We start from the raw sequence: 22453 nt of genomic DNA on the forward strand, positions 1-22453 counted from the left end.
TGACTCCGTCAAAGCGTACGTCCTCCTCCCATCGCCACACATCCAGTTCGCATAATGGGTTTGCTGACTATCATACGCAAGAACAGACAGAAAGAGAAAGAGATGCGCATCTTGTTTCTGTGATTGTTTCTCTCTTGTCTTTGCCACCAAGCACGAAGCCAACTTCTCGACATATAGGGGTCTCGACAACGCGGGGAAGACCACCATCCTAAAGAAACTCAACGGAGAAGATATCCTGGGTGTCAGTCCAACACTTGGATTCAATATCAAGACTTTTGTACACAACAGGTGCGAGTAGACCTCTATTGACGAACATGGGCGATCATCATAGCTCTTGCGCGACTTTTTTTCATAGATATACTCTCAATATATGTGAGTCCAGTCTCTTCCCTTATTCATGAGCTCGGTGTCGTACCTGTTAATGTCAGGGGATGTGGGCGGACAGAGAACTCTCAGGCCTTACTGGCGAAACTATTTCGAATCAACCGATGCTATCGTCTGGGTTGTCGACTCAGGAGACCGCTTACGGATGAATGATTGTAAGACAGAGCTACACAGTTTGCTCCTCGAGGACGTGCGTTCTGCTGTTCTCACCAGGAGTACATGGCGTCTTGATTGACCTTTTTCGTCAGAGGCTCGCCGGGGCATCGCTTCTTGTCTTCGCAAACAAGCAAGATATCCAAGGATCCATGACTGATCATGAAATTGAACAGGTGAACGTCTCTTGGGAAGCTGCGACACTACCGCTCTAACGTGCGTACATTTTTTCCAGGCATTGGATCTCTCCTCTATCAAGTCGCACGAATGGAAGATCTGGTCTTGCAGTGCCGTTACAGGACAGAACCTTCTAACGGGCCTCGATTGGGTGGTCAACAACGTAGCGAGTAGGCTGTATTACAGCACCGCTGTTGCCGCCAGTATCGTCCCCATTGCTTCTAACGATCTCGTACAAACGAAGACAGTCCCTACGTCGGCATAATCGGAAATCCTTTTTTGCGCTTCATTCCTGAGACGATCCGTCTGTGGGGCATACGACTGGGGAAGCTTGGCTACATGGCGCTATGCTGCACCACAAGAGCATAGAACTTGTCGTTTAGATTCGTTCGGGTACCATGGACGTTTTTTCACGTATCTTTGTGTGACTCCATCCGGGTCCCGTGAAGGGGCCCTGACTAGTCGCTCGATACTTATGCTCTGTTTGGGATTGTGGACGAGAGACTCTTGTTTAGGACGCGTCGACTATACTTTCATCCATGTGGCAGGTCAAGCCATGATTAGTCACCTTGATCTTCTCCTTTTCGAAACTTCCTTCAATCCGTTTTTACAAACGGTCATTGTGCTAACCAGTGTTATTCCATGCACTCTCATCACTCCACGCAACTTTTGACGAGAGTTGGTCATTGCGCCCATGCCCACAATATCAGTGCGTAGAGCTCCCAGGATGGCGGTGTCAGTGCTGGCCCTCACTTCACACATTTCACGAGACGAGGCCCCTAGATCGTGGTACGGTAACAACTATCGCCGTGATTTCTTCATAAATGCCTGTCCGTCCGTTCATTTGCAAAGTGCAGATCTCACGTTTACTTGCCATTGGGATATGCGGGGATACACACTTTCGTTACCTGGTGTACAACCGAGGCTATCCACCGCAAATTTTCGCGCCCCCTCCATGCGCATCGAATGTTTTCATTGACTTTATATCCGCAGAGCCGACATCCAGCAGGCTGAGCGGATATGACCTTAGCCGCTCGCAGCCTGATAGATGAAGCTCCAGCATGAGCTTCCGCCATTGGCGTTCTATATCCCCATACATCTGCGGGGTATGTTAGTGCACCTATCAGCACCCTTCGTAGATGAAAGGCTGATGGACATTGCGGCATGGAGGCCAACTCGTATCCCAAAATTTCTGGTCTATGCCGAACGAGGCAGAATAGCTCAGACCCTAGGCTTAACGCCGTTTCTGGCACAAGCGCACCTCAGGCCTCATGCCCCGTTCATTTTCCTTGTTATGCATGCAGAGTAGCCAGCGTCGACGGCGTCTCGTTGCCGTAATCTCACTCTATAGCCCGTTCACAGACTTGGTATGCTAAGCCCTTTCGGGTTTATGGCAATCTCCCACCGAAGGAGACGTGGTGGCACCGAAGATAATCTTCCAGCAACAAAAATGCATATGCGCGAAAGACTGCTTACGGAAAACGCGTAATGACTTTAATATCTATGCTCATGGACCATGTGCGTCTCTCAGCGAGTCGTATAGAGGAAAGGCCCTGTATACTATCTGACTTCCTATGCCCCTACATTTTCTGGTAATCTGGCCCCTCAAAGAAAGTTTGACTCCGTCTCGTGTTCCACGCCGAGATGCTCTGCGGCTGCGCAACCTCCTTGTGCTTAACGCTGTTTCTCTGAGTGCTATCTTCAAGCCAACCGAAGCGCACGGCTCAAGGTCCCCTCGTACGCGTTTGAGTAAGGACATATATATCGGCGGTCTACAGCCGCTGTTAAACCTTCGACTGAGTGACGCAATTCGGCATATGCCTGCTGCTACCACTTCAGCTCCTTACACATCGATGGTGCAGTATGCCGCATCCATGTCATTGCGACTCATGCTTTACGGACTATGGCGCCAGTTTCCTTCTTCACACAAATACTCCGTACGGTCTCGAAAGATCCAGATTACCCATATAGAACTCATAATTCGGTTCTTCGCTGTCTAAAACGGCTTAGATCGTGTCCCTTGAGGGGAAGTGCCTTTGTGGCCGAGAAGTTGACCTGATGCCCCGCCTTCTGTCTACATAACTTTCGTGACTTTGGTAAGCCAGGCAACCTCTCCGTCACGGTACCATGTCGTCCGGATCCCGATCAGCATGATCACCTCCAGGCTTTCAACATCACCACAATCCCATCATAGGCAAGCACGTCCGAGCCAAGTGAACCCGTCGGGCCCCACTCGTGGAGGCGGTTTTCCCAGCGCCCGATGATACTCACAGCCAAGCGTACTTTCTGACGCAGGCGGGTTGCAGCTGGTAGCATTGAGTTTGAGGATGACAGCATCGCTTCTCGCATGCCGTGCTCACAATCCGACCCAACCTTTGCCACAGAAACATTTATCTTGCCCATCAGCTCCAACTATTCTTAGAGCACAATCGCCCATATACTGGCGCTTCACACGAAATCGTGGATGTACTGGGTTGATCAGAGTTTCCCCGAGTGGCTCCTATTCTCACTGTCACACCCTTGTAATGGACCATCCATATCAAGTATTCCGAGGCTTCGAGGCCTGTTGTCATGTACCTTATGAGAGCGGACGCGGAATGTGGGATCATGATCAAGAAACAGAGTTGGTAAGGACGTCTATTTTGACGATGAATGTGGGTAACAGAAGCTCAGAAGCGGTGGTATTGAAGGGTATTGATTAACCAAAATTTTCACGTTACGCTTTGACACGCACATGGTATCCTCCCACCTCCAGAAGCCGAAGAATGTCAGAATCGGTACAAGGTATCAACATACAGCGCAATAGTACAAGTCCAAACCGGATCCACTCTCCTTCCCACCCAGTACACCATCAGTCGCACGATTCCGGAGCGTCGCACTTCTCAGACGAATATAGATCAGCAGTGCGGAGAGAGGATAGAGGGCGATAACATACATGACGGATGAAAGATAGCATGTGGCACGTTATGTATCCTTTGGCGAATCCAGCACCAGCGTAAGCAAACAGATACTGCCACTTACGCCGGAAAGCATCGAAGGCTTTTGGATCTGCCTTGAGAAGGGGATAGTCAGATGCCAGTGTGTCCGGAGTCAAGTTCTGGTTCAGTCGTCTATCCCATTCGCGGAGCGTTCGTGGATAATCTATGAGATCCTAATCAATACCAATAAGTCCTCCAAAGAATGATGGGAGACATCATACGAGCTGAATGATTCTCCACACTATCCAAGGTAAAGCGGCCTTGTGAGCCGCTGTATGCTGCGTCAATCAGCACCGTAGCTGACGGAAGGCATGAATTGGGCCACATGTATTTCCTCATGAAGTCTTGAGCCCTGTTAGACAGCATCAGGAAGTGAACTCGTCTCTACGAGCAGCAGGCGTACTGGTAGCCAGTATATCTGGATTCTGGGAATGTTGAGGAGCTGATGACTATCGTAGCATCAGACGATTTCAAGGCCCAGTCGACAATTTTGAAGTATGTTTGGTAGTACTGTCCAGCATAGCGTTAGACATCCTGGCCTGGCCATAACGGAGCGATATCTCACCTTCGAACCAACATGCTGAGAGTCTAGTCAGAATTGGGGAATCTTCCATAGAACGCTGAGATAGACCTCACCTCAAGCATCTCAATGCTAATGAAGCTATCGAACTGCTTCTCGAACTCTGGAGGTAGCTCTCGATAGTCTTGAAGGTGCACTGTGATCTTGTCCTCTAGCCCAGCGTCCTTGATACGGCGTTCTGCAAGCTTCTTTTGTTCCGCAGATAACGTGATGGTGTCGACTCGACAGCCATAACACCGAGCAGCCTGGATAACGGTTGAGCACAATTATTGCTTGGTTTTAGAAACAACTCACCTCAATGGCAAGGGAACCCCACCCGCTACCGAATTCGAGAACTCTGTATCCCGGGCGCAATCGCGCTTTGTCCAAGACATGATGAATTTTCCGAATCTGAGCCGTCTCCAGGTCGTCTTCTGTGCTTCGCTCACGGGTCTGCAAGTCCCCGCGAGGTCCACCTTCGGCCTCTGTCCAGAGCGCGCAGGAATACATCATGTCCCGGCTCAAGAAAGCCTGTCAAGTACGAGAGTTCATCAGCGGCAGACATCACCTGGGCGCGTAAGCCAAGAACACACCTCGAAGAGATTGTTCGATTGATCATAGCTAGCAATGACGTTAAGTCTAGACATGGCTAATGACTGGCCAAAGAGGGCATTGGAGATCCCTGATAGCAAAGACGAAACGCGAACGAATACGGAAGAAAGGCCATTCATCCCTGACTCGTTATCAAGCCAAAGCTAGAGAGGATCGTCAATCATTGCAGCGGAGATGGTATATAAAATTCAAGACGTACGTTCATGACGTCTCTTAGGCTGTTCACCTGAACATCTCCATTCATGTAGGCTTCGCTGACTGTGGATAGCTTTAGGTTAACACGACAACAATTCAGCATTGAAAACATCACGACGTACACCCGAGATCACCAGCTCTGTGACATGCACGATATAGAGTTGAGCATGGAAGAGATAGACAGGTCACATCAAGACTTACTTCAGTACCTGGGTCCAGAAGCTGGGGTTGATTACTTTGAGATGGACCGGCGTTTGGCCTATTGAGCAATCACCAAAGCGGTATGTATTTCCGGCGTCTTCGACTACGAGCGACCCAATCACGATGCAGTCTTCCAGAGCAGCCAGAATAGACTTCCGTGCTGTTTTTGAGAAACTGTCAGTATGAAACATGGTCTGGGGTAATCTGTACAGATGCAATGGCTCACCAAGAGAGTATACACTGAACGAACTGAGGCTGGTCAAAGTGCTCGGTAGACTGAGGCGCGTTCCCTTATGAGGCAGAGCGGGCCAAAGAATATGGCTAGTAGTGGGAGCGTCCATTGTGGTATAGAAGAGTCGCAGTGGTGGGAAGTGGAGGATCTCTGGACAGAAGAGTAAAGGGAAACTGTCCTCTTATATGGGATGCATTCCGCAAGTCACTTCGCGCCGTTCCAAGCGTAATTCTATTCGGCAAGAAAACTACAGAAAATAGGGACAGATACCGTGTAGTGATCGTGTGGACGGAGATCTGACGGTGCACGTAGGCGAGTAATATGGTACAGTGTCATGAGAGAATTGGGAGAACTATGGAAGCAAGGTTCCTTCCCAGAGTCGATAACCGCAGGAATTGGCTTCAGGCACTGGCCACGCACATGAAGTGCAGCATACCACCCAACTGTGGACGGCAAACGACGATTAGGGACCCATCGTAAGCAGATGGGGATGTCAATGTGACGAGTACTTCCGGACCCGCATGTTCGGCCTGAAGTTTCTGGTTATACATCACGAAAGGCCGCGAGAAGACTTAAGGTCTTCGGCCGTAACTCGGCAGCCACGATGCCATGAGTTTTGTTGGCGGGAGGTCTCAAGAAGGTCCGGATGCCTCACACGCTTGGAAGGCAGAGGCATCATAAGGCAATGGAAGGCGGCGGTTGTAACGCGAGCGAGTGATGTGTATGCTTCTCGATAAACTTGGTGGCGTCCCACGAGAATTAGCAATCGCTTGTCGTATCCAATTCTTCGAACTGACGCGGAGATCAACATATATTCCCAGATGGTGGCCTTCTCCGCTAAGCGGTGTATTGGTACACCACCTGAAACGAAGACAGGAGAACCATGGAACCCCGTGGCAGGTAAGTCCCTACGGCGCAAGCGAGTCTTGTTCCGTCACTTGATCTGGGGAACATCGATTAGAATATTTCATCATGGAGCAGAGAGAAGGATGGATACGTCGAGAAGAGTCAAAGCAAACTGAAAAGTTTATCGTGCCTGCGAACTAAGATGAGAGTAGCTCAGAAGGTACAAGGATAGACAACTTAAATTGCGGCGCATGCGGAGTTTTAATGCAATGCCGGCTTTTTGCGGATGACTACGAACATAATCTGTGCTCCCGCCGGGCCCTCAGAGATCCTTTCTCATCTCATCCACTGAAACCTTTGATCATCAGAAGTGCTACTGCGAAAACATCTACAACTTACGGTACAGGCTAGAACAGGATCATGGCATGGTTATGTCGGTTCGTTTCCCACTACTCAATCCGCCAACTTTTTCAGCTTGTGAGTGACCAGCTGGCGATACGGGCATAGTTGTATAAGCGAGAGGGCACTTGGAGGATAGCCGGTGCTCATAATCTATCCTCACAGGTAAATGAACATCTATAATTTTTATTGCTAGATCCGGAAAGAAAAAACATCATGGCCCAACTCTCCGAAGCCCGATGGGAGCATCTTTCTCTTACCTAATACGATGCCACGAAACATCTAGAGATCTCGTTGTGGGCTCTATTTCTTGAATAGGCTATAGCAAAACTAGGAAAAGCACAAGACGCTTCTAGAATTCTGATTCCACCTTCATACTCACACAGTAGGTGGCCAGCACAGGACTGCTTTGACCTACTATCAATCGTTCTTACTTTTGACGTTCGGAAAGTGACTACTCGCTTCCGTGCCTGACTGTCACTGTGCGACCTGCTTAGATGGGAAGATTTTCTGCGCAGATCCCAATCCAGCTCGGGACGTTCCCTGACCGTGCCCCGAAACAGTACATGCCTCCCGATTTATATGTGAGACCTTCCTTGATCGTGTTTGTCCCCCTTCCTCAGGTTTTACTTTTCATCTGTTGATAGTGTTCGCATTCTTCGCGTCGTTTCTTGGAGCTATGGATAGCACCTCAAATCAAGTCATTTCATCGAATTCAAGGTCCTTCATGGCGTGCTCTGGGAAACAAGTAAGAGTGACCCCTTTTTTTTCTTCGCCACAAATAACCGAAAGAAATTCTGACCGGTCTGTTAGTCTTCTTTAGTCACGAAGCTCGAATGCCTACTCAAACGCATTCAATGGTTCAATGTAGCTGTCGTTACATTAATGCCCGCGACAGCTGTCTACGGCTCATATACCACAGCATTGCGATCGCCAACATTGATGTTCTGTGCTCTGTGCTATCTGTTAAATATGATCGGTGAGCACTTCACTTAAGCTGCATGTCGTCTATCAGGCTCCTGACAGAATGTTACATAGGAGTTACCGCCGGCAAGTTTAGCTACGATTTCTCCGACAGCACCCGCGCTAACTTCTTTGTGTATTCCCATTCTCAGGATATCACAGACTTTGGTCACATCGTTCATACAACGCGTCATGGCCTCTTCAATTATTCTTGGCTATTGCGGGTGGGGCCGCTGTTCAGGGATCAATCCTATGGTGGTCTCGCGGCCACCGTGCACATCATCGGTCAGAGCATCCAATTTATCCTTAGTACATACACTGACAAGATAATTTACATTGCAGATACACCGATACTGACCTAGACCCCTACGGTGCTCATCTCGGACTATGGCACACGCACATTGGATGGATGCTCGTAAAGCCCTCGACCAAACCCGGCGCGGCGGATACGAGCGACCTCAAACGAAACCCAATCGTTCACATGCAACATCGGTACTACTTTCCTCTTGCGATCTTCTTCGGTCTTATCCTTCCCTGTTGCGTACCTGGGTTGCTGTGGGGTGACTGGCGCGGGGGATTCTTTTACGCGGGTTGCTCACGCTTGACCTTCGTACACCATGTGCGCTTCTTTTTTCCTCCCCCGCATGTTCTCGATTTGGAACTTACCACGATCCCGTGAAGTCCATCTTTAGTGTGAACTCGGTGGCCCACTGGCTGGGAGAGACGACATATGATGACAAGCACACCCCTCGGGACCATCTTCTCACAGCTTTACTTACATTGGGGGAAGGCTACCACTGTTTCCACCGTAGGAGTTTTCCATTGGCGTTTTCTGCGGTAAACGTGGCGATTCTGATCATGACGGTCTCCGCTTCCAAATCAGACCAGTTTCCGATGGACTACCGTAATGCGTTCAGGTGGTACCAGTATGACCCGACCAAATGGTTCATATGGGTCTGCAGCAAGCTGGGTTTCGCATCACATCTAAGGGTACGTCGCTCTGTCGTCTTCCTCCAGCACAGTATGCTCACTTGAAGGACGTCCACATATAGACTTTCCCGGAGAACGAGATCCGTAAGGGTGCACTCACGATGCAGCTCAAAAGGCTGAAGGAAGAAGAAGACTCGCTTCAGAAGCCTCTTGACTCGACGAACCTTCCGGTGATTAGTTGGGAATCATGTACGCAGGGCATTTTCCTGGTTCTGGAACACTTGGCTCACAAACTATATGTCGCCGTTCTTATCTCCGTGGAGGTAGTCCAGGACCAAGCGAAACATCGGCATCTTCTCCTGGTCTCTGGTTTTATTCACGACATCGGGACCTTCTTAGACGATCACCCCGGTGGACGTCCCATCGTTGAGTCGATGGTAGGAAAGGATTCCACGACCGCCTTCTTTGGCGGCGTTTACGATCACTCGAACGCTGCCCACAACGTGAGATGATGATTTGTTAATATTGCTCTCATGGCGTGTCGCTCACCCCTCGCTCAATCTAGCTCCTGGCTACCATGCGCGTGGGCGTTCTGCATGGCGGCGTCGAGCATATTTCTCAGGAAGCCATACCTCCTTGGCGACGATTGAAGATTGTCACACAAGGTGAAGGTGATGCTCAATGAGGTGTAACCTAAGAAGTTGTCGTTATGTAGATGCGGTTCTTAGCCATTGTGGCACACGCCTATCCATGCTACTCATACTCTTTTCGTCAAAAATGTATAGTCTATGTTCGAAGAGCTCTCAGTGCCAAACGCCGTATCTCCCCGAAAGTCCGCTGAAAAACGGGTCGTCGTCATTCAAAGGTAATTACGCACTTGCGCTGTATTGACCGTACTCGGTTCTCTGTATGAGTGCCCGCCACTCAAATTCCCACGCTTCTTTCTTTGAGCGGGCTTTCGCACCGGGCGCGTCGGAGAGAAGCGGGTTGATCTCCTCTCGTCGAACTTAGCCACTCTCTTCTTGAAGCAAATTCTTTTCAGTCGGAAGGAATACTAGTGAGAGCAATCAATGTCATTCCACATTCAATACATATATTTTCCGAAGCAAATACGTAGAGTGAATAAGAGTTCAACGGGAGGCCGTGCGGAGTCGACTCCCAGTCCAATGCGTTCCAAAACAAATTATTTCGGGTGTCGTGAGGTCATGAACAAGGTGTGAGAGGCATACAGGGGGGATGTGGGCAGTATCTAAGCAATATAAATGAGTGAATACGAGGGGGTATAGATAAATGACAGTATTTCTCCAGTAGTAGTAGTACGATATACGAGACAAGCAAAGCGAGTGTTGCATAGACCCAGACCAAAAGCAGAGAAAGGAGAGGTATAACCAAGGGAACAACAGGAGCAGAATGGGTTCAAGACGGGAGACGAGTAGGGTCAAGCTTCGATGTCCATGATTGCAATTCCTTCAGACTGGGGGCAGCGAGTGCATAGGAATTAGACGATGTGAAGAGCGTGAAGGTGAATTGTTTCTGATGGCGAATAATGAGGGTGAGTATGTGGAAGGATCGCTGGAAAGTTTGGTAAAACTCACGCCCAAGAGGAATTCCATCTCGGGATTACTTTCGATATTGACCCCGTCTAAGCTGATTACGCTGAGCTCCTCGAGCTCATTTGAATGAGCGTAGACATGTAGGTAAGGACTAGTGTGATAGCGTCAGTTGTACGTTTCCTGAGAATAATAGAAATTACTCACCGTCGGAGAACAAACCACCGCCTCTCCCACAGATCCTGGCTAGCATCAAGTAGGATCATGAGGTGGCCTTTCTTTGTGGGAACGTCACTGTGTAACCGAAAGTTTTATTCGATGAGCATTTCGCAAAAGAGCACGACAAAGTACTCACGTTCGAGGCACCAGTTTTGTGCTGGCCATCAGCTGCAACGGCGGTGTGTCAAACTTCTCCTTTTTCTTGACCAGCGTGGCCTCTTCATCTCCGTCCGCAGGATCTTGACTGAGGACGATCTGGACACAAGTCTAAGTATCAGGGATTTGCGATTTCAACAAGGAACTGAGATACCCACCTCTCCCCGATGACCAAATCGCTTCTGCCAAAGTTCCAAAGATTTCTTCACCAGCTCCTCTGATCCCCATATGGACGCCCCAGACTGTGAATTCGTCTGTGCACCATTAGGCGAGTTCGACAAAATGACGCGAATGGCCTGTACGTCGGCTGCCCGTCGCTCCATAGTAGTCAGCCTGGTATGGTCTTCTACGATGGAGATACCGCGAGGTTTCCAAGTCCCTAGTGCCTCTTCGCCTCGGACGTATTTCTCTGACGTATCGAGCCGCCATAGATCTTTCGGCGAACGTGTGAGAGGCGGGGAGAGCCGTACGTGAAAGACGTTGCTCGTCTTGGTGAGGATCCTCGTGGAAGTGAGCATATTCAACAGCTTCGAAGGAGGCCTCGCGTCCCGCGTCTGCATAGTCGTGGCCATATCCATAGAGAACTGGACTGAATCGGCGCAACTCTCTACCGCTATTGACCAGGTGATCTGCAGGAGGACGCGCTGAGAGGACTGCGTGACCCGATTGAGGAGAAGTGAGTTGTGGACGCTGGAGTCCCACAGCGCTTCCGCAGATAAAAGACCGGTCCCATCGGGCATGAAATCGACCGTCTGTTCCTGCTGCAGCGGCAGAGTGACCAGTGGCTTCGAAGAAGATTCGTGTACCCGTCCTTTCGAATCGAGTAGTCGAACATTACCGACTCGTATCTTCACCATGTCTGTCCAAGGCAACTGACGGCCCGAGTTGGACGTAACAGTGAGGACGAGCCTCCGCTGCAGACCCTGGTGCAGGCTGAATGCACCGGGGTCGAGGTTGCCCTGTGACATGACCGGTACCGGGACATACTGACCTTCTGGACCGAGCTCCTTTATCTGCAGCCACGCGACGACATCGTGGGACTGCTCCATGACGAAGTCTGTCTCCGACCGCCGCATCGTCGGCTGTGGGACCGAATTTGGCTCTGCCGTCAACAAGCCATTCTCAGCGACAGAAGCGGGCTCTGGAGAGGGAGGAGAGGATTTGGAGGGGAAGTAAGCCTTCTGTTCTCGCATCTCGTCCCACCGCTCCATGCGCTCAATATATTGCGGCCGTAATGAAGCAAAAAACTCGATGGGTGCATATTCGGACCGCATATGTGTGAGAACCTTGGTCGTCGCCACGATGGAGAAGCTGCGTCTGAACTTGAGGTCGGAAGGCGTCGAGGATTCCAAGTCGATAGCCGTCGAATGGAAAATCTCTTCGGACTTCAGGTTCGACCCTACGAACGATGACAGGCGGACTTGGAGGTGTACGGCAGAGAAGTCATGCGAAGAAAGACCCTTGACGGAATCGACGGTGACGAAGAAGCTGAGCTTGCTACCTGGTGGTAGCGTTCCGGGTACGGGGGAAGATGCGCGTGTCGATGCCGTTGAACCCGTGTTGGAGTGCTTAGACGAGAGAACGACGTTGACTAATTTGATATCGATACGGCATGAGCCTATGGCCTCGGCCGTGTAGCGACAGAAGATGGGAACAGTGGAGGTTGACGAGAGTCGGCGAGAAAGGGGGGCGAGTGAGATGATAGCGTTTCCGATGAACGAAAACTCTGAAGAAGGCGAATTATAGAAGGGCTCCTCTGCCGAGAAGTGCTGAGAATACGACGGTCGGTCGATGAAGGTCGTAAGGTTGCGCATGCGCTGAACCTGGTGGTTCAGGCGGTCCAGAGACCAGACGTAGATGGCATTGTGGCGCTTGTCAAGGACCTTGCACGCGACAGTAGGCTGTGTGGCGGAAGCAAGAACAGGATCGGCCACATCACCGATGTCGTCCAAGCCTGCAATGGTGTTGACAGAAGATGTCGGAGCTGCGAGCGTACCACCCGAAGCAACCATGAAGTTGTATGACACGTCCTTTCCAAGCTCCTTGCTGGGATATATGTCAATACACGTTTGAGGATATTAACGAAAACTCAAACCTGATCACATTCGCCTCCTTCATGAGCACCGCGTTTGAAAGCACGACTTCCGCCATAGAAAACGACCGATGAGCCCTCCACTTATCCAACACCTTCCTGAGCAGCCTCAACTGTCTCGCCGTATAGATCACCGGCTCAAACTCCTCCACATCCAACTCCGTCTCCCCCCTGGCCCTCGCGTCCAGCAACCTCCTCATCTGCATCTGCACCAATTTTAACTGATGCTGCATATTATCCTTCTCCTCTTTCAAATCCTCCGCCTCCGTCGACTCCGAGATCGCCTGCAACCGGGACTCGAACTCCTGTCTCTGTGTCTCCAAATGATTCTGCACGTCCTTCAAACCGTCCATATCCGGACTGCCCTGACTTTGCATCGCATCGACGCTCGTATCATCCGTCAGCGCGTCGCTCGCGAACGGGTTCCGTCCCGACTCGCTCCATATGTCATCCGCCTGGCTGAGACTGCTCTCCGGCCTTGGTTTCGAATTGTGGTCCCTCAGCGTCTTCACCATCGTTATCCGCTCATACAGCTTGTTCAGGTCCTCGTCCGGCAAGCTGTTCAGCGTCGGGTCGATTCCGAGACTGGTCAGATAGGCTTCTCGCTTGGCGTAAGTCCAATCGACGTCTTCCGCCGCATCGGCGGAGGACGCGGTAGGCGAATGCGGTCGCGTTGCGGCGGAGCCAGTCTCAGCTGCCTGCATGGCCTCTAGATCGGCTGCTGTCATGCTCGTCTGTAGGTTAGACTTCATCGTCGCTCGCTTTCTCTGTTTGCGGACTTCCTCTGGGTTGTTGAACCGGAAGACATGATTGTCACCTGTCAAGAAAAAAAAACAACAACATCGGAATGTTGGTAAGCCGGTGTTAGCCACGAAGGTTTGTCGTTGCCAGAAATCCTAACCTAGAATGATACGGAAGCCAGAGCGTAGCTTGCACGGCTGTAGATAACAATGTAAGAAACTCTAAATTGCAAGCGTGAGTGATCAGGACAAGGAGTTACCTGATCCGGCGCAATCTGTCTGCCATTCAGGAACTAGAATAGGCAATATTGGATGAGCTGCTAAGCCGAATAGAGGGCCGGAATGATAACTTACTGTTGCGCCGTCACCGAGAGCATGGAGCGTCACCTTCCCGTCATTGTTCTCAAAGTGGCAGTGCTCCTCCAGGATGTTCTCGCCGCTGAGTCGGATATGCGCCGCCTTGTCGCTGTCCATTCGACCAACCTGAGGAAGGGGATAGTCAGGGGGTGAGCGTAGCGACATTAGATCGTCAAGGAACGTACCGTCGTCTTCCCCGGTTTGAGCTGGTAGATGAGACATTCGCTCATGAGCGGATCTAGTTGAGAACACCGTCAACAATGATCAACTTCCAAAAACCTGCCCGATATCAATCATCACACACCTTCGTTCTGTGAAATGAAACATTACGTTTAGACTCGTTAAATGACACGCGCAGGAAAGGCAAGCTGAAGCCCTTACCAGGTTCACCAAATGCGGCATCTACACCGCAAAATGAAAACGACCTTCTCAGTGACTTCCTGGCGATCCGTTCCACGATCACAAAATGACACACCTTCTTCGGCGTATGGACCCCCACATTATTCTTCTCGACGGTGATCCCGAGCTCCTCGAGCGCCTTCTCCCGCTCCTTGTGCACCTCCTGCGTCCTGTCCAGCTTCTCCTCCCACGTCTCGTTCAGACTCTGCATCAGCTTCTCGCTCGTCTCCAACTGGTCTTGCAGTTCCGCCTTTGTCACCGTCTTGATCTTGCCCTCCTTTGTCTGGTAAGTCACTTTCTGCTTCTCGGGCGGAATCTTCGGGTCATAGACGTCTTCACTTATACCACCGGAGACGCGAGCTATAGGATCAGTCACCCAAGAATGCGACCAGATCAGATCTCGTCAAATTGCCGGACCTCCGGGGACGCTTTGAACGGAAGACAGACAGGACGGAGAGAGAACGCACCGCGCAACATCTCCAATTCCTCCTTCAACTCTCTCACCAGCTTCGCGTTCGGGTCTTCGTTCACCACGGCCTTATTCCTGATCTTCTTCGCCTGGTCGGCGTACCGGAGTGTGCTCAGCGTCTCCTCGTAGTCCGCAGGAGCGATAGCCGCGATCATCGCCGTCTTCGAGTTTCCGCCGAGCGAGTCTTTCAGGAGCCATGTGAGTACCTACATCATTTCACGCCAACGTCGCATGTCCACGTCCACATACGCACGCCACACGACACACGACACAGCGAAGAACAGCCCCAGACATCAAATAAGATGGATTGGACATGGAAGGAAAGACAAAAGCGTGGAGGGTACTGAAGATGAGAAGAAGGGTGGATGGATGACGTACGGAGTCACGGTATGGGATGAAGTCCTCCGCCTTCTTCCCTTTCTTCTTCCCGTCGCCGCCGGACGCAGATGCGAGTGCGGAAATGACCTTCCCGAGCGTGGTGAGCGACTTGTTGATGTTCGCGCCCTCCTTCAGGCGCTGGCCTGTCGCGCCCGTCGAGTTTGCACGTTCTGACCCTGCCAAGTCGATCAAACTTCACATAATTCAAGTCAACATTCAAAAAGAAGTGTATATAACAGTGAGTAAACAGGGGAGAAGGAAGAGAGACGCACTTAATCCGCGAAACCTTCTCCGTGTCCAGATTCGTATCCACATCATGTCGCTTCGCGGTCAATATGAGCGTGAACACGGCATGCGAACGCGACGAAGTCTCGTTCATGTTCGTCGCCGCTACCGTACGCGCCTTGTTTCCCTCGTCCATGAGCGTCATCATCTCCTCGAAGCTGTTCACAGCAAGTTTCGACAAATCTTCGACATAGGGACCGAGGGAGGGATGTTCACGGACTCGGAGGTTGCCTGTGTTCTTTGGGTTCAGGAGGTCGCGGACTTTTTCGTTGTAGATCTAGAAAGGGCGAAACGCAACGGTGTTGGGTGTTAGTTGTGGATTGGGACGTGTGGATGGCGAGGGTGGAGACGGAGCGCACTTCGATGTAGGACACCTCTACGGTGAAGTCGGTGTTCGGGTCCGCCGCCTTCTTAGCTTCTACGCGCGCGAAAAGCTCGCCACAGGTCAGAGGGATGATACCCTTGTCGGCTCCATCTGAGGATGTTGTGAAATGGGAGCTCGTCAGCGGTTGCGAGTTCTTTTAGGAGCTTGAACGAATAGACTAACATCCCATCATACTGCCCCACAAATGTCACTGTTAGTTGGACGTCCTTCTCAATGCTATGTGTAGCACCCACCTGTATGACTTCCCAGAACCTATGCACACAATTGTCCATTCATAACTTCATTCATCTTCACGTGAAAAACCCAAAGATCAAATTGACGCACCAGTCTGCCCATCTACACCACACACAGAACAAGAATCAGCAATCCTCATCCCCACAACGCGTCCAGAGTCTCTCACCAGACGCAAAGTCACAAAAAAAGGAAAACACGCACAGGCCATGATGCTCGTATTAAACCCCGCAAACCCATGGTCCAACAGCTCCTTCCCGAGATCATCGAACAACGTCTGCTGCGAACAATACCCCGGCTCGTCCCTCGGCCCCGCACTCCAATACGACTTGTCGAAGCTGAACGGCATCGTCTTGCGCTCCGTCGCGCGCGATTTGTCTTGTTGGGAGCCTGCCTCGGGTGGGTCGAGGAAGGTTTGGTTGCCTGACATGCGGATGAGGGGTTTCGCGCCTCGGGCGAGTTCTGTTCGTCCATGGTACGAAATTCAGAACATATGGAAAAGTCAGATGTAAGTACAAAGTTTTGAGACGGTCGTGAAGAAGACGTAGGATGGGACGGACCGCGAGAGTTGAGGGGACGACATCGTACGACGACCTTGATGTTGCCGTCACCACCGTGGTCGGCCATCGTCTACGGATTTGCGAGGTCTTGAGCTGGAAAATTATAGTTTAGGATACCCTCTATACGTATTCCGAGCAGACAGAAATGAGAAAAGGAAAGGAATAATAGGAAGGAAAGGAGGAGGGGGGATAGGGTGGCGGTGAAGGGAGCAAGCTTTGCTGCAGGCTGAGGCGTCCGTGCTCCTGCAACCCCGCGCTCCTGCTTGCTTGACGACCGACAGCTCGGTCCCGCTTTGGTCAACAACAGCGAAAAAGTTCGCGTGGGAAATCCTGTGCTGTGGCGAGAGGCTGTGGCGACGCTTCTCGTATGTGCTCTTCGGGGTTGGCTAAGTACAGCTTTCGTTTCACAACGTTCAACGAATCTCGTGGCAGACCTCAAGAAATTCGAACAACAATTCTGCAGGACAATTTTCGCTCAGTTTGCGTTTTGTTGGCGGAATGAAGCACCAAAGCATGGCGTCCACGGACTCCACAACATATTCAACTTTTTCTCCATCGTATAGACAAACAAACATACATATATTCCCACTCAGCAGCTAAATAGAAGGCATATTCTACTCATGTCAAGCCCGATACCTCCAGGCCTATGAGCCCGGCCTTCGATACCAAGGTGGAGTAGTCGGAAGGACATGATACTCGAGTGTGTACTACCGAATCACCATGCATCTCAACAATCACACACGATGCACATTGTTCACCTCGTAAAAGATTCATCGAGACATGGGTCCTGTTCAAATACATGTACGCCTGCTATCAGATCAGGTCGCTAGGCCTGACAAGCGAATAACTGTACGCCATGCACATGCCTCGAGTTGTGACAGTAGTCGAGCGAGACAGGTGGCAGCCCCTATGCACTCGGACAGCAATACTTGCCTTGAGGACGCAGTGTTCAGAGTATACCTAGAAACGAGCATCGCAACCATAAATAAAAGCAGCTGAGCCTAGTCACCATCCCTAGAGGTTTTGATTCCAGACGTGAGAGTGGACACTGAGTGGGAGGTGCCGAGCGCGGGATGATCAGTGATTGAGTGAGCGTGCGAATCTAATTGGAGCGGAGACCGAAAGTGTTGTGAGATGGGGGGATTCGTCCGCGGGCGGGACGGCCAACGAACGCGATTTTGTTGGACGCAGTGAGTCTTGCAAACGCTCCCAAAGGCCGGTATTTCCATTGCAGTCGGTGTTGGACACGAAAACCAGCACGCCCTCTGCGCCCCATCCGGTTGACCTTGCTCTCCTCGAAATTCTTTCCCTTTTTTGGACAGAAATAAGCGGGTGTAGTGTAACAGCGCATCTCGCCTGAGCGCGTAACGTGTTGGCAGACGGATAAAAGGGCGACAGAAGCAGATAGGCTGGACGGAATGGATATGCAGTATGGGAACTATTGGATGCAGGGGCTGCAGCCGCCGCAAGGCCAGCAGCAGGCCGACGCGCTCGAGCACGACGGGCAGCGGGCGGCATCGGCGGAGTGGAAAGAGCCTTCGAGCTCGAATGGAAACGGCGGGGCGAGCGTGCAGCATCCACAGTCGCCGCCCATCGACCTCTCAGACTTCTCCCTCGCCGACTTCTCTGGTGAGCAGCCAGCGCAGCCCCTGGAAACGCGCCCCCCAAACTGAAACAAAAGCTTTCATTTGTTTTAGCGCCACAACACTCCCCGTCGCTCGCGTCCCCGGGCGGCTTCTTCAACGTCAACCCAAACACCCTCAACAACTACCTTCTCTCGCTACACCCTTCAAACACGCCCACGTACAATGCAGTCTCGTACGGAAACACGTCCTGGTCGTCCCAACAGACACAGGTTCCCTTGTCATCCTACTCTTCCCTCAATGGCGCGACAACATCAGCCAGCCCGCCTCAAATTTCTCAGCAGTCGTCGTTGCAACAGGCCGTGATCGAGTGAGTTACTTTGCGCTCTTGGAATGAAATATACATTTTAATGAGCGATGGTGTAGCCCCGCATTGACGACCATGCAAGATCCTCCATCGAGCTCTCTGAACGCATACTCACCACCACCAAATGGAAACCAGATGCAATCCTCCCAGCAGTCCCAACCACAGATGCAGCGTTCCCAACAGTCTCTGTACGGACAGTACCCTATGATGAACTATCTAGGCTCTCCCTATCTTTCCCAGCAGCAACACTCCCCAACACAGGGCACCCTCTCCCCCTTCGCACTGCATTCCCCATCATCTATGAGTATACCCACAAACCAATTCTACGGTACAAATCTCACACCCCCATCTTCTTCGTCCACACCCGCACCCGCACCCCCGTCTGTGCAATCGCCCGAGCAAACCCGAAAGGATCAGTTTCTCACATCCCTAAAAGCCGCCCTCCAACCGAAAGAGTTCTCGGGCGCACGAGGTGTACAGCACCTCGTCATGCTCATAACCGAATATGGTGTGCAAGACGTCGATGCGGAAACCCGGAGGGACATCCTGACGAAGATCAGGGATAATGCCGGGAACCACTTCTTCCGCGCTTGGTTGGAGAACTCGGGAGCGATGGAGGTGACGAGGGAGTGGTTGAAGGCTGGCGCGACGGGCACGGAGGACAATCAGATGCTTGAGACGATTATGCCGCTGTTACACGTGAGTAGTATTCGTGTTCTATCTACTCGTTCTTCAGTCCTTTGCCCCACCACCCTCCGTTTACCTTCGCGGTGCGCAAGCGTTGCACGACGTCTTCTTCGCCGTGTTATCCCTTGTTGGCGCCAAAGTGTTCCCACCGCCTGCCATTCGTGCCCTCTCCTGACACGCAACGCCCATGACACGTTCCTGAATGCCAATGCCATCATGAACGCGCGGCTTTGTGCCGTAGCACCTCGTCTGAACCATCCCGTTTCCTATACCCCAAAAATAACATCCTAAACCAAAGAAACAAAACTGAAAATGACGTTCCGTTTGCTTCGCGAACACCGCACTTCTTTTTTTCGCTTTGATGTAGATTACGGACCGCCTGCCGTTCACGGGGGAAACGTTATCGGCTTCCAAAATCGGCAAGATCGTGCGCAAGATTGCGAAAGAGGTTCCGATCCCTGGTGAGTCCTTCCCGTTCCTCTTGCCCCCTATCCGAACCTTCTTTCCCATCCCCCGCCGCCCTTGCTCGCTCAAACCCCACGTCGCCTTCACTCCTACCCTTTGCCACTTTGCCACTTCCCTTCGTGCGAGATTAAAGCAAAGAAAGACGCCACCGTCCGACGCAAATGCGACTTCATTCGGCTTTTACGTTTTGCTTGAGAACCAAAACACGAAAAGTCCACCAAAAAAAAATAGAAAAATGGAATGAATCGATATACCCGTCTGTCTGTCCGAAAAAAAACAAACGAAACACCGTTTTTCTCCCTTCTTCCTTTTCGTGAAACAAAAACAAAAGTAGTAAAGAGCCCTATTCTGACGATACCCTTTCATTGCACACACGCATGCACGCGCGTTGCGTCCTCCGTGATGCTCCGTGTCATCGTGTTCGTCGCTGTTTGTTTCCCGTTTTGATAACAGCGGTCAAAGACATGGCGTCAGATCTGGAACGTAAATGGCGCGAAAGGTTCGTCGCATCGCACGCGCAGGACGGCCAACACCCGCAGCCGATGAACGTGGACGAAGATGTGGTTGTGGCGGCGACTACGACGGTGACGGTGGGAGGTAGTGGTGCTAATGGCGGCAGTAATGGACATGTACAACAGGGTAGGTCACGTCATTCATTCGAATGTTCACTGTTCGCGCGCGAACGCTGGGCGTGTTTGCACGTCGTATTCCGCTTGATTGATCGCTGACGAATGTTGTCTTCCCTTTTTCGTGATGACCTTGTGGCTGTCCCGGCTTGTCTCGTTTCTGCTGTGCTGGGATGTCTGGATGGTGCATGGTGCGGCTCTGGGTTTGTAATTCCGTGCACTGCCCCACCTTCCAAAAACACAAAAACAAAAACAAACAAACAAACAACCGAAAATACGATTAAAAATATGTCCTAAATATTCAGCTAAAAAGCGAAAATCCGAGCCGCTCGCATCGAAATCCGGTCCTCCCGCAAAGAAACAAGCCATCGCATCCTCCTCCTCGGCCGCGTCATCATCGTCATCTAAATCCGCCGTCAAGAAAGAGCCGAAGTCATCAACCTCGACATCAGCGAACAACGCCTCGCTCAAAGAATCGAAAACCGACTCTTCCTTCTTCTCCGCACCCAAACCCAAACCAAAGCTCCCAAGCTTCAAGAAAGCAGCAGCGGCACCAGCACCACATCCACCATCCACCTCTGTCTCTGCCTCTGCCGCCATCGCCAATGGTAGCGGACCTACCACAGGCGGCCCTGCCGTGAAAAAGGAGCCAGACCCAAATGTGGCCCAGCCGTCTGCGATCGACCCGTTCCAGGAGGCATTGAAAGACATGGCGAAAGGGAGAAAGGGATCGCCTGCTTCTGGACCTGCGTCGACGCCGCCGGGCGTAGGGACGCCACCGCCACCGCCACAAAAAGGTTTACAGGGCAAGAAGAAGAAGAGCGTCACATGGCCGGCGGAGGACCAGCTGGAGAAGGTGAAGTGGATTGAGAGGGCGATGTACGATGATGACGAGGGTTCTGTAGATGTTAGTCTTTTGTTCTTCATGAAGACCTTGTTACGGACTCGCGTGGGATTGATTTGTTTGCGTTTTTTTTTCTCTTTCGCTATACAGGGCTCGCATGCTTTGCATAATGTTCGTGATTATGATAGGGACGAGGGTGCGGCGTTGCACGTCAACTCGCATCTCTTTGAAGAACTCATCGACTTTGTCGAACCTTCACGTAAGCACGAGACCCTTCACCATCTCCCCAGCGTACGTGCAATGACGATACTGACTGTCAATCGCTCTAGTGGTCGGATTCCCCGATGGCCTCGAAGTGCGCCCACGAGGTGAAGAATCCCAAGAAAAAGTCGTCCAAGAACAGCGGGAACAAACCGCGCTGGGCGCGATGTACCTCACCCCCCAACAGATCCCCGACTCACCCGCAGAACCCGCGATCCAGCTCACGCCGGAGCAGACGGACGAGAATGTGAAGGTGATGATGACGGGTCCCGAAGTCGACGGGTTGTTCTGGACGAATGCGCCTAGCGGGATGCATGAGGACGAGCATATGATGGGTGGTGCAGGCGCTGGTGCTGGTCTGGGTGCGGGTGCGGGCGGTGGGACGCCGTCAGTCTCGGATTTGGTGGGGCAGCTTGCGGGCGTTGGGGCTCAGAGGCCGGGAATTGACCTAAGTGCACTGACGCAGTTGACGTCGATGGGGACGTCGTTGACGGCCGAACAGCTCAGTCAACTGGCGCAGTATATTACTGCTCAACGGCAGCAACAGCAGCAGCAGCCGCAAGCTCAACAGCCTAATGGGGCATGGGACCCGTACTATGCCGCTGGGGGGCAGGGACAGCAAGCATATCAGGACGCTGCTCCCCCGACTGGACCTGCGGGCCATGGTCCTGGAGAGCGAGATAAGCGATGGGCACCGCCAGATGGACCGGCGGGGTGGCAGAATGATGGATTTGGGGGTGCGGGGAGGGGGAGAGGGGGAAGAGGAGGGGGTCGTGGTGGTGCGAGGTCGGAGGCGCATAGAGCCACTCGGTCTCGAATACCTTGTACGTTCTTTGCGAAGGGAAGGTCAGTGCTTTGTCTCTCTTACGTATGTGCGTTGGGATGTCGGTGCTGATTGGTTTTTGTTCTTTTACGTGGATTAGGTGCAGATATGGCGATCAGTGCGACTTCAGCCACGAGCTACCTTGATGGATGCTTCGTGTCTTGTATCAGCCGTTCCTGGGCATAATGAGAACCACAACTTTCCTTTCAGGCGCGCACAGAAAGGAAACGCGACCAAAATCCCAAACTGGATGCAGCTGGGTATGTCACATTTCGTGCTGTGTGCGTCGCAGCAAGCTGCTTCCTGTCTTGGACTTTGGGAGTGATGCCCTTTCCGAGTGCGCCTGA

The 22453-nt window shown here is 51.8% G+C and overlaps 6 protein-coding genes across 6 annotated transcripts; 4 read left to right on the forward strand and 2 right to left on the reverse strand.

The window, feature by feature from the left end:
- The first annotated feature begins 34 nt into the window (after positions 1–34).
- STEHIDRAFT_99075 (GTP-binding protein) lies at positions 35–1308 on the forward strand. Its single transcript, XM_007305481.1, has 6 exons — positions 35–119; positions 178–288; positions 356–372; positions 429–574; positions 633–713; positions 773–1308. The coding sequence occupies exons 1-6, from the start codon at positions 55–57 to the stop codon at positions 977–979; spliced, it is 627 nt and encodes a 208-aa protein (XP_007305543.1). The 5' UTR covers positions 35–54; the 3' UTR covers positions 980–1308.
- Positions 1309–1863: 555 nt separating this feature from the next.
- On the forward strand, positions 1864–2366 carry STEHIDRAFT_147887 (uncharacterized protein). The gene has a single exon (XM_007305482.1). It carries the CDS (start codon positions 1879–1881, stop codon positions 2050–2052), a length of 174 nt encoding a protein of 57 aa, XP_007305544.1. The 5' UTR covers positions 1864–1878; the 3' UTR covers positions 2053–2366.
- A 1044-nt stretch (positions 2367–3410) lies between these two features.
- On the reverse strand, positions 3411–5601 carry STEHIDRAFT_80924 (cyclopropane-fatty-acyl-phospholipid synthase; the record flags this gene model as incomplete). The annotated part of the gene is made up of 12 exons (XM_007305228.1): positions 3411–3592; positions 3650–3855; positions 3914–4044; positions 4096–4202; positions 4258–4272; positions 4329–4517; positions 4567–4782; positions 4845–5006; positions 5063–5121; positions 5181–5197; positions 5260–5419; positions 5486–5601. Coding segments are annotated over 12 exons (1405 nt in total), but the record flags the coding sequence as incomplete, so codon positions are not given.
- A 1352-nt stretch (positions 5602–6953) lies between these two features.
- On the forward strand, positions 6954–9430 carry STEHIDRAFT_122422 (delta 9-fatty acid desaturase protein). Its single transcript, XM_007305483.1, has 11 exons — positions 6954–7121; positions 7188–7484; positions 7550–7715; positions 7775–7786; positions 7852–7984; positions 8042–8318; positions 8381–8507; positions 8583–8689; positions 8752–8878; positions 8957–9132; positions 9195–9430. Exons 2-11 carry the CDS (start codon positions 7464–7466, stop codon positions 9312–9314), a joined length of 1266 nt encoding a protein of 421 aa, XP_007305545.1. The 5' UTR covers positions 6954–7121; positions 7188–7463; the 3' UTR covers positions 9315–9430.
- Positions 9431–10045: 615 nt separating this feature from the next.
- Positions 10046–16517, reverse strand: STEHIDRAFT_158140 (kinesin-like protein; the record flags this gene model as incomplete). The annotated part of the gene is made up of 22 exons (XM_007305484.1): positions 10046–10162; positions 10225–10333; positions 10387–10473; positions 10535–10653; positions 10713–12600; positions 12650–13463; positions 13548–13584; positions 13647–13679; positions 13741–13869; positions 13929–13981; positions 14048–14054; positions 14125–14145; positions 14219–14502; positions 14610–14817; positions 14990–15182; positions 15262–15551; positions 15634–15749; positions 15822–15832; positions 15893–15911; positions 15984–15995; positions 16095–16352; positions 16451–16517. The coding sequence occupies 22 exons, from the start codon at positions 16515–16517 to the stop codon at positions 10046–10048; spliced, it is 4872 nt and encodes a 1623-aa protein (XP_007305546.1).
- A 1113-nt stretch (positions 16518–17630) lies between these two features.
- On the forward strand, positions 17631–22453 carry STEHIDRAFT_140135 (uncharacterized protein; the record flags this gene model as incomplete). Its single annotated transcript, XM_007305485.1, has 12 exons — positions 17631–18079; positions 18148–18403; positions 18460–19099; positions 19137–19226; positions 19455–19548; positions 20006–20191; positions 20484–21085; positions 21173–21281; positions 21352–22107; positions 22207–22262; positions 22317–22366; positions 22399–22453. Exons 1-12 carry the CDS (start codon positions 17869–17871, stop codon positions 22451–22453), a joined length of 3105 nt encoding a protein of 1034 aa, XP_007305547.1. The 5' UTR covers positions 17631–17868.

This window comes from Stereum hirsutum (assembly GCF_000264905.1).
Source record: "Stereum hirsutum FP-91666 SS1 unplaced genomic scaffold STEHIscaffold_9, whole genome shotgun sequence".
NCBI classification, from domain to species: domain Eukaryota; kingdom Fungi; phylum Basidiomycota; class Agaricomycetes; order Russulales; family Stereaceae; genus Stereum; species Stereum hirsutum.

Coding starts and splice junctions, on each gene's coding strand:
- STEHIDRAFT_147887 (XM_007305482.1), top strand. CDS start 1,879: ATGGAGGCCAACTCGTATCCCAAAATTTCTGGTCTATGCCGAACGAGG.
- STEHIDRAFT_99075 (XM_007305481.1), top strand. CDS start 55: ATGGGTTTGCTGACTATCATACGCAAGAACAGACAGAAAGAGAAAGAG. Junction 120..177: donor GAGATGCGCATCTTGTTTCT/GTGATTGTTTCT, acceptor CTCGACATATAG/GGGTCTCGACAACGCGGGGA. Junction 575..632: donor ACAGTTTGCTCCTCGAGGAC/GTGCGTTCTGCT, acceptor CTTTTTCGTCAG/AGGCTCGCCGGGGCATCGCT.
- STEHIDRAFT_122422 (XM_007305483.1), top strand. CDS start 7,464: ATGGCGTGCTCTGGGAAACAA. Junction 7,985..8,041: donor GGCCACCGTGCACATCATCG/GTCAGAGCATCC, acceptor TTTACATTGCAG/ATACACCGATACTGACCTAG. Junction 8,508..8,582: donor AGGCTACCACTGTTTCCACC/GTAGGAGTTTTC, acceptor CTTCCAAATCAG/ACCAGTTTCCGATGGACTAC.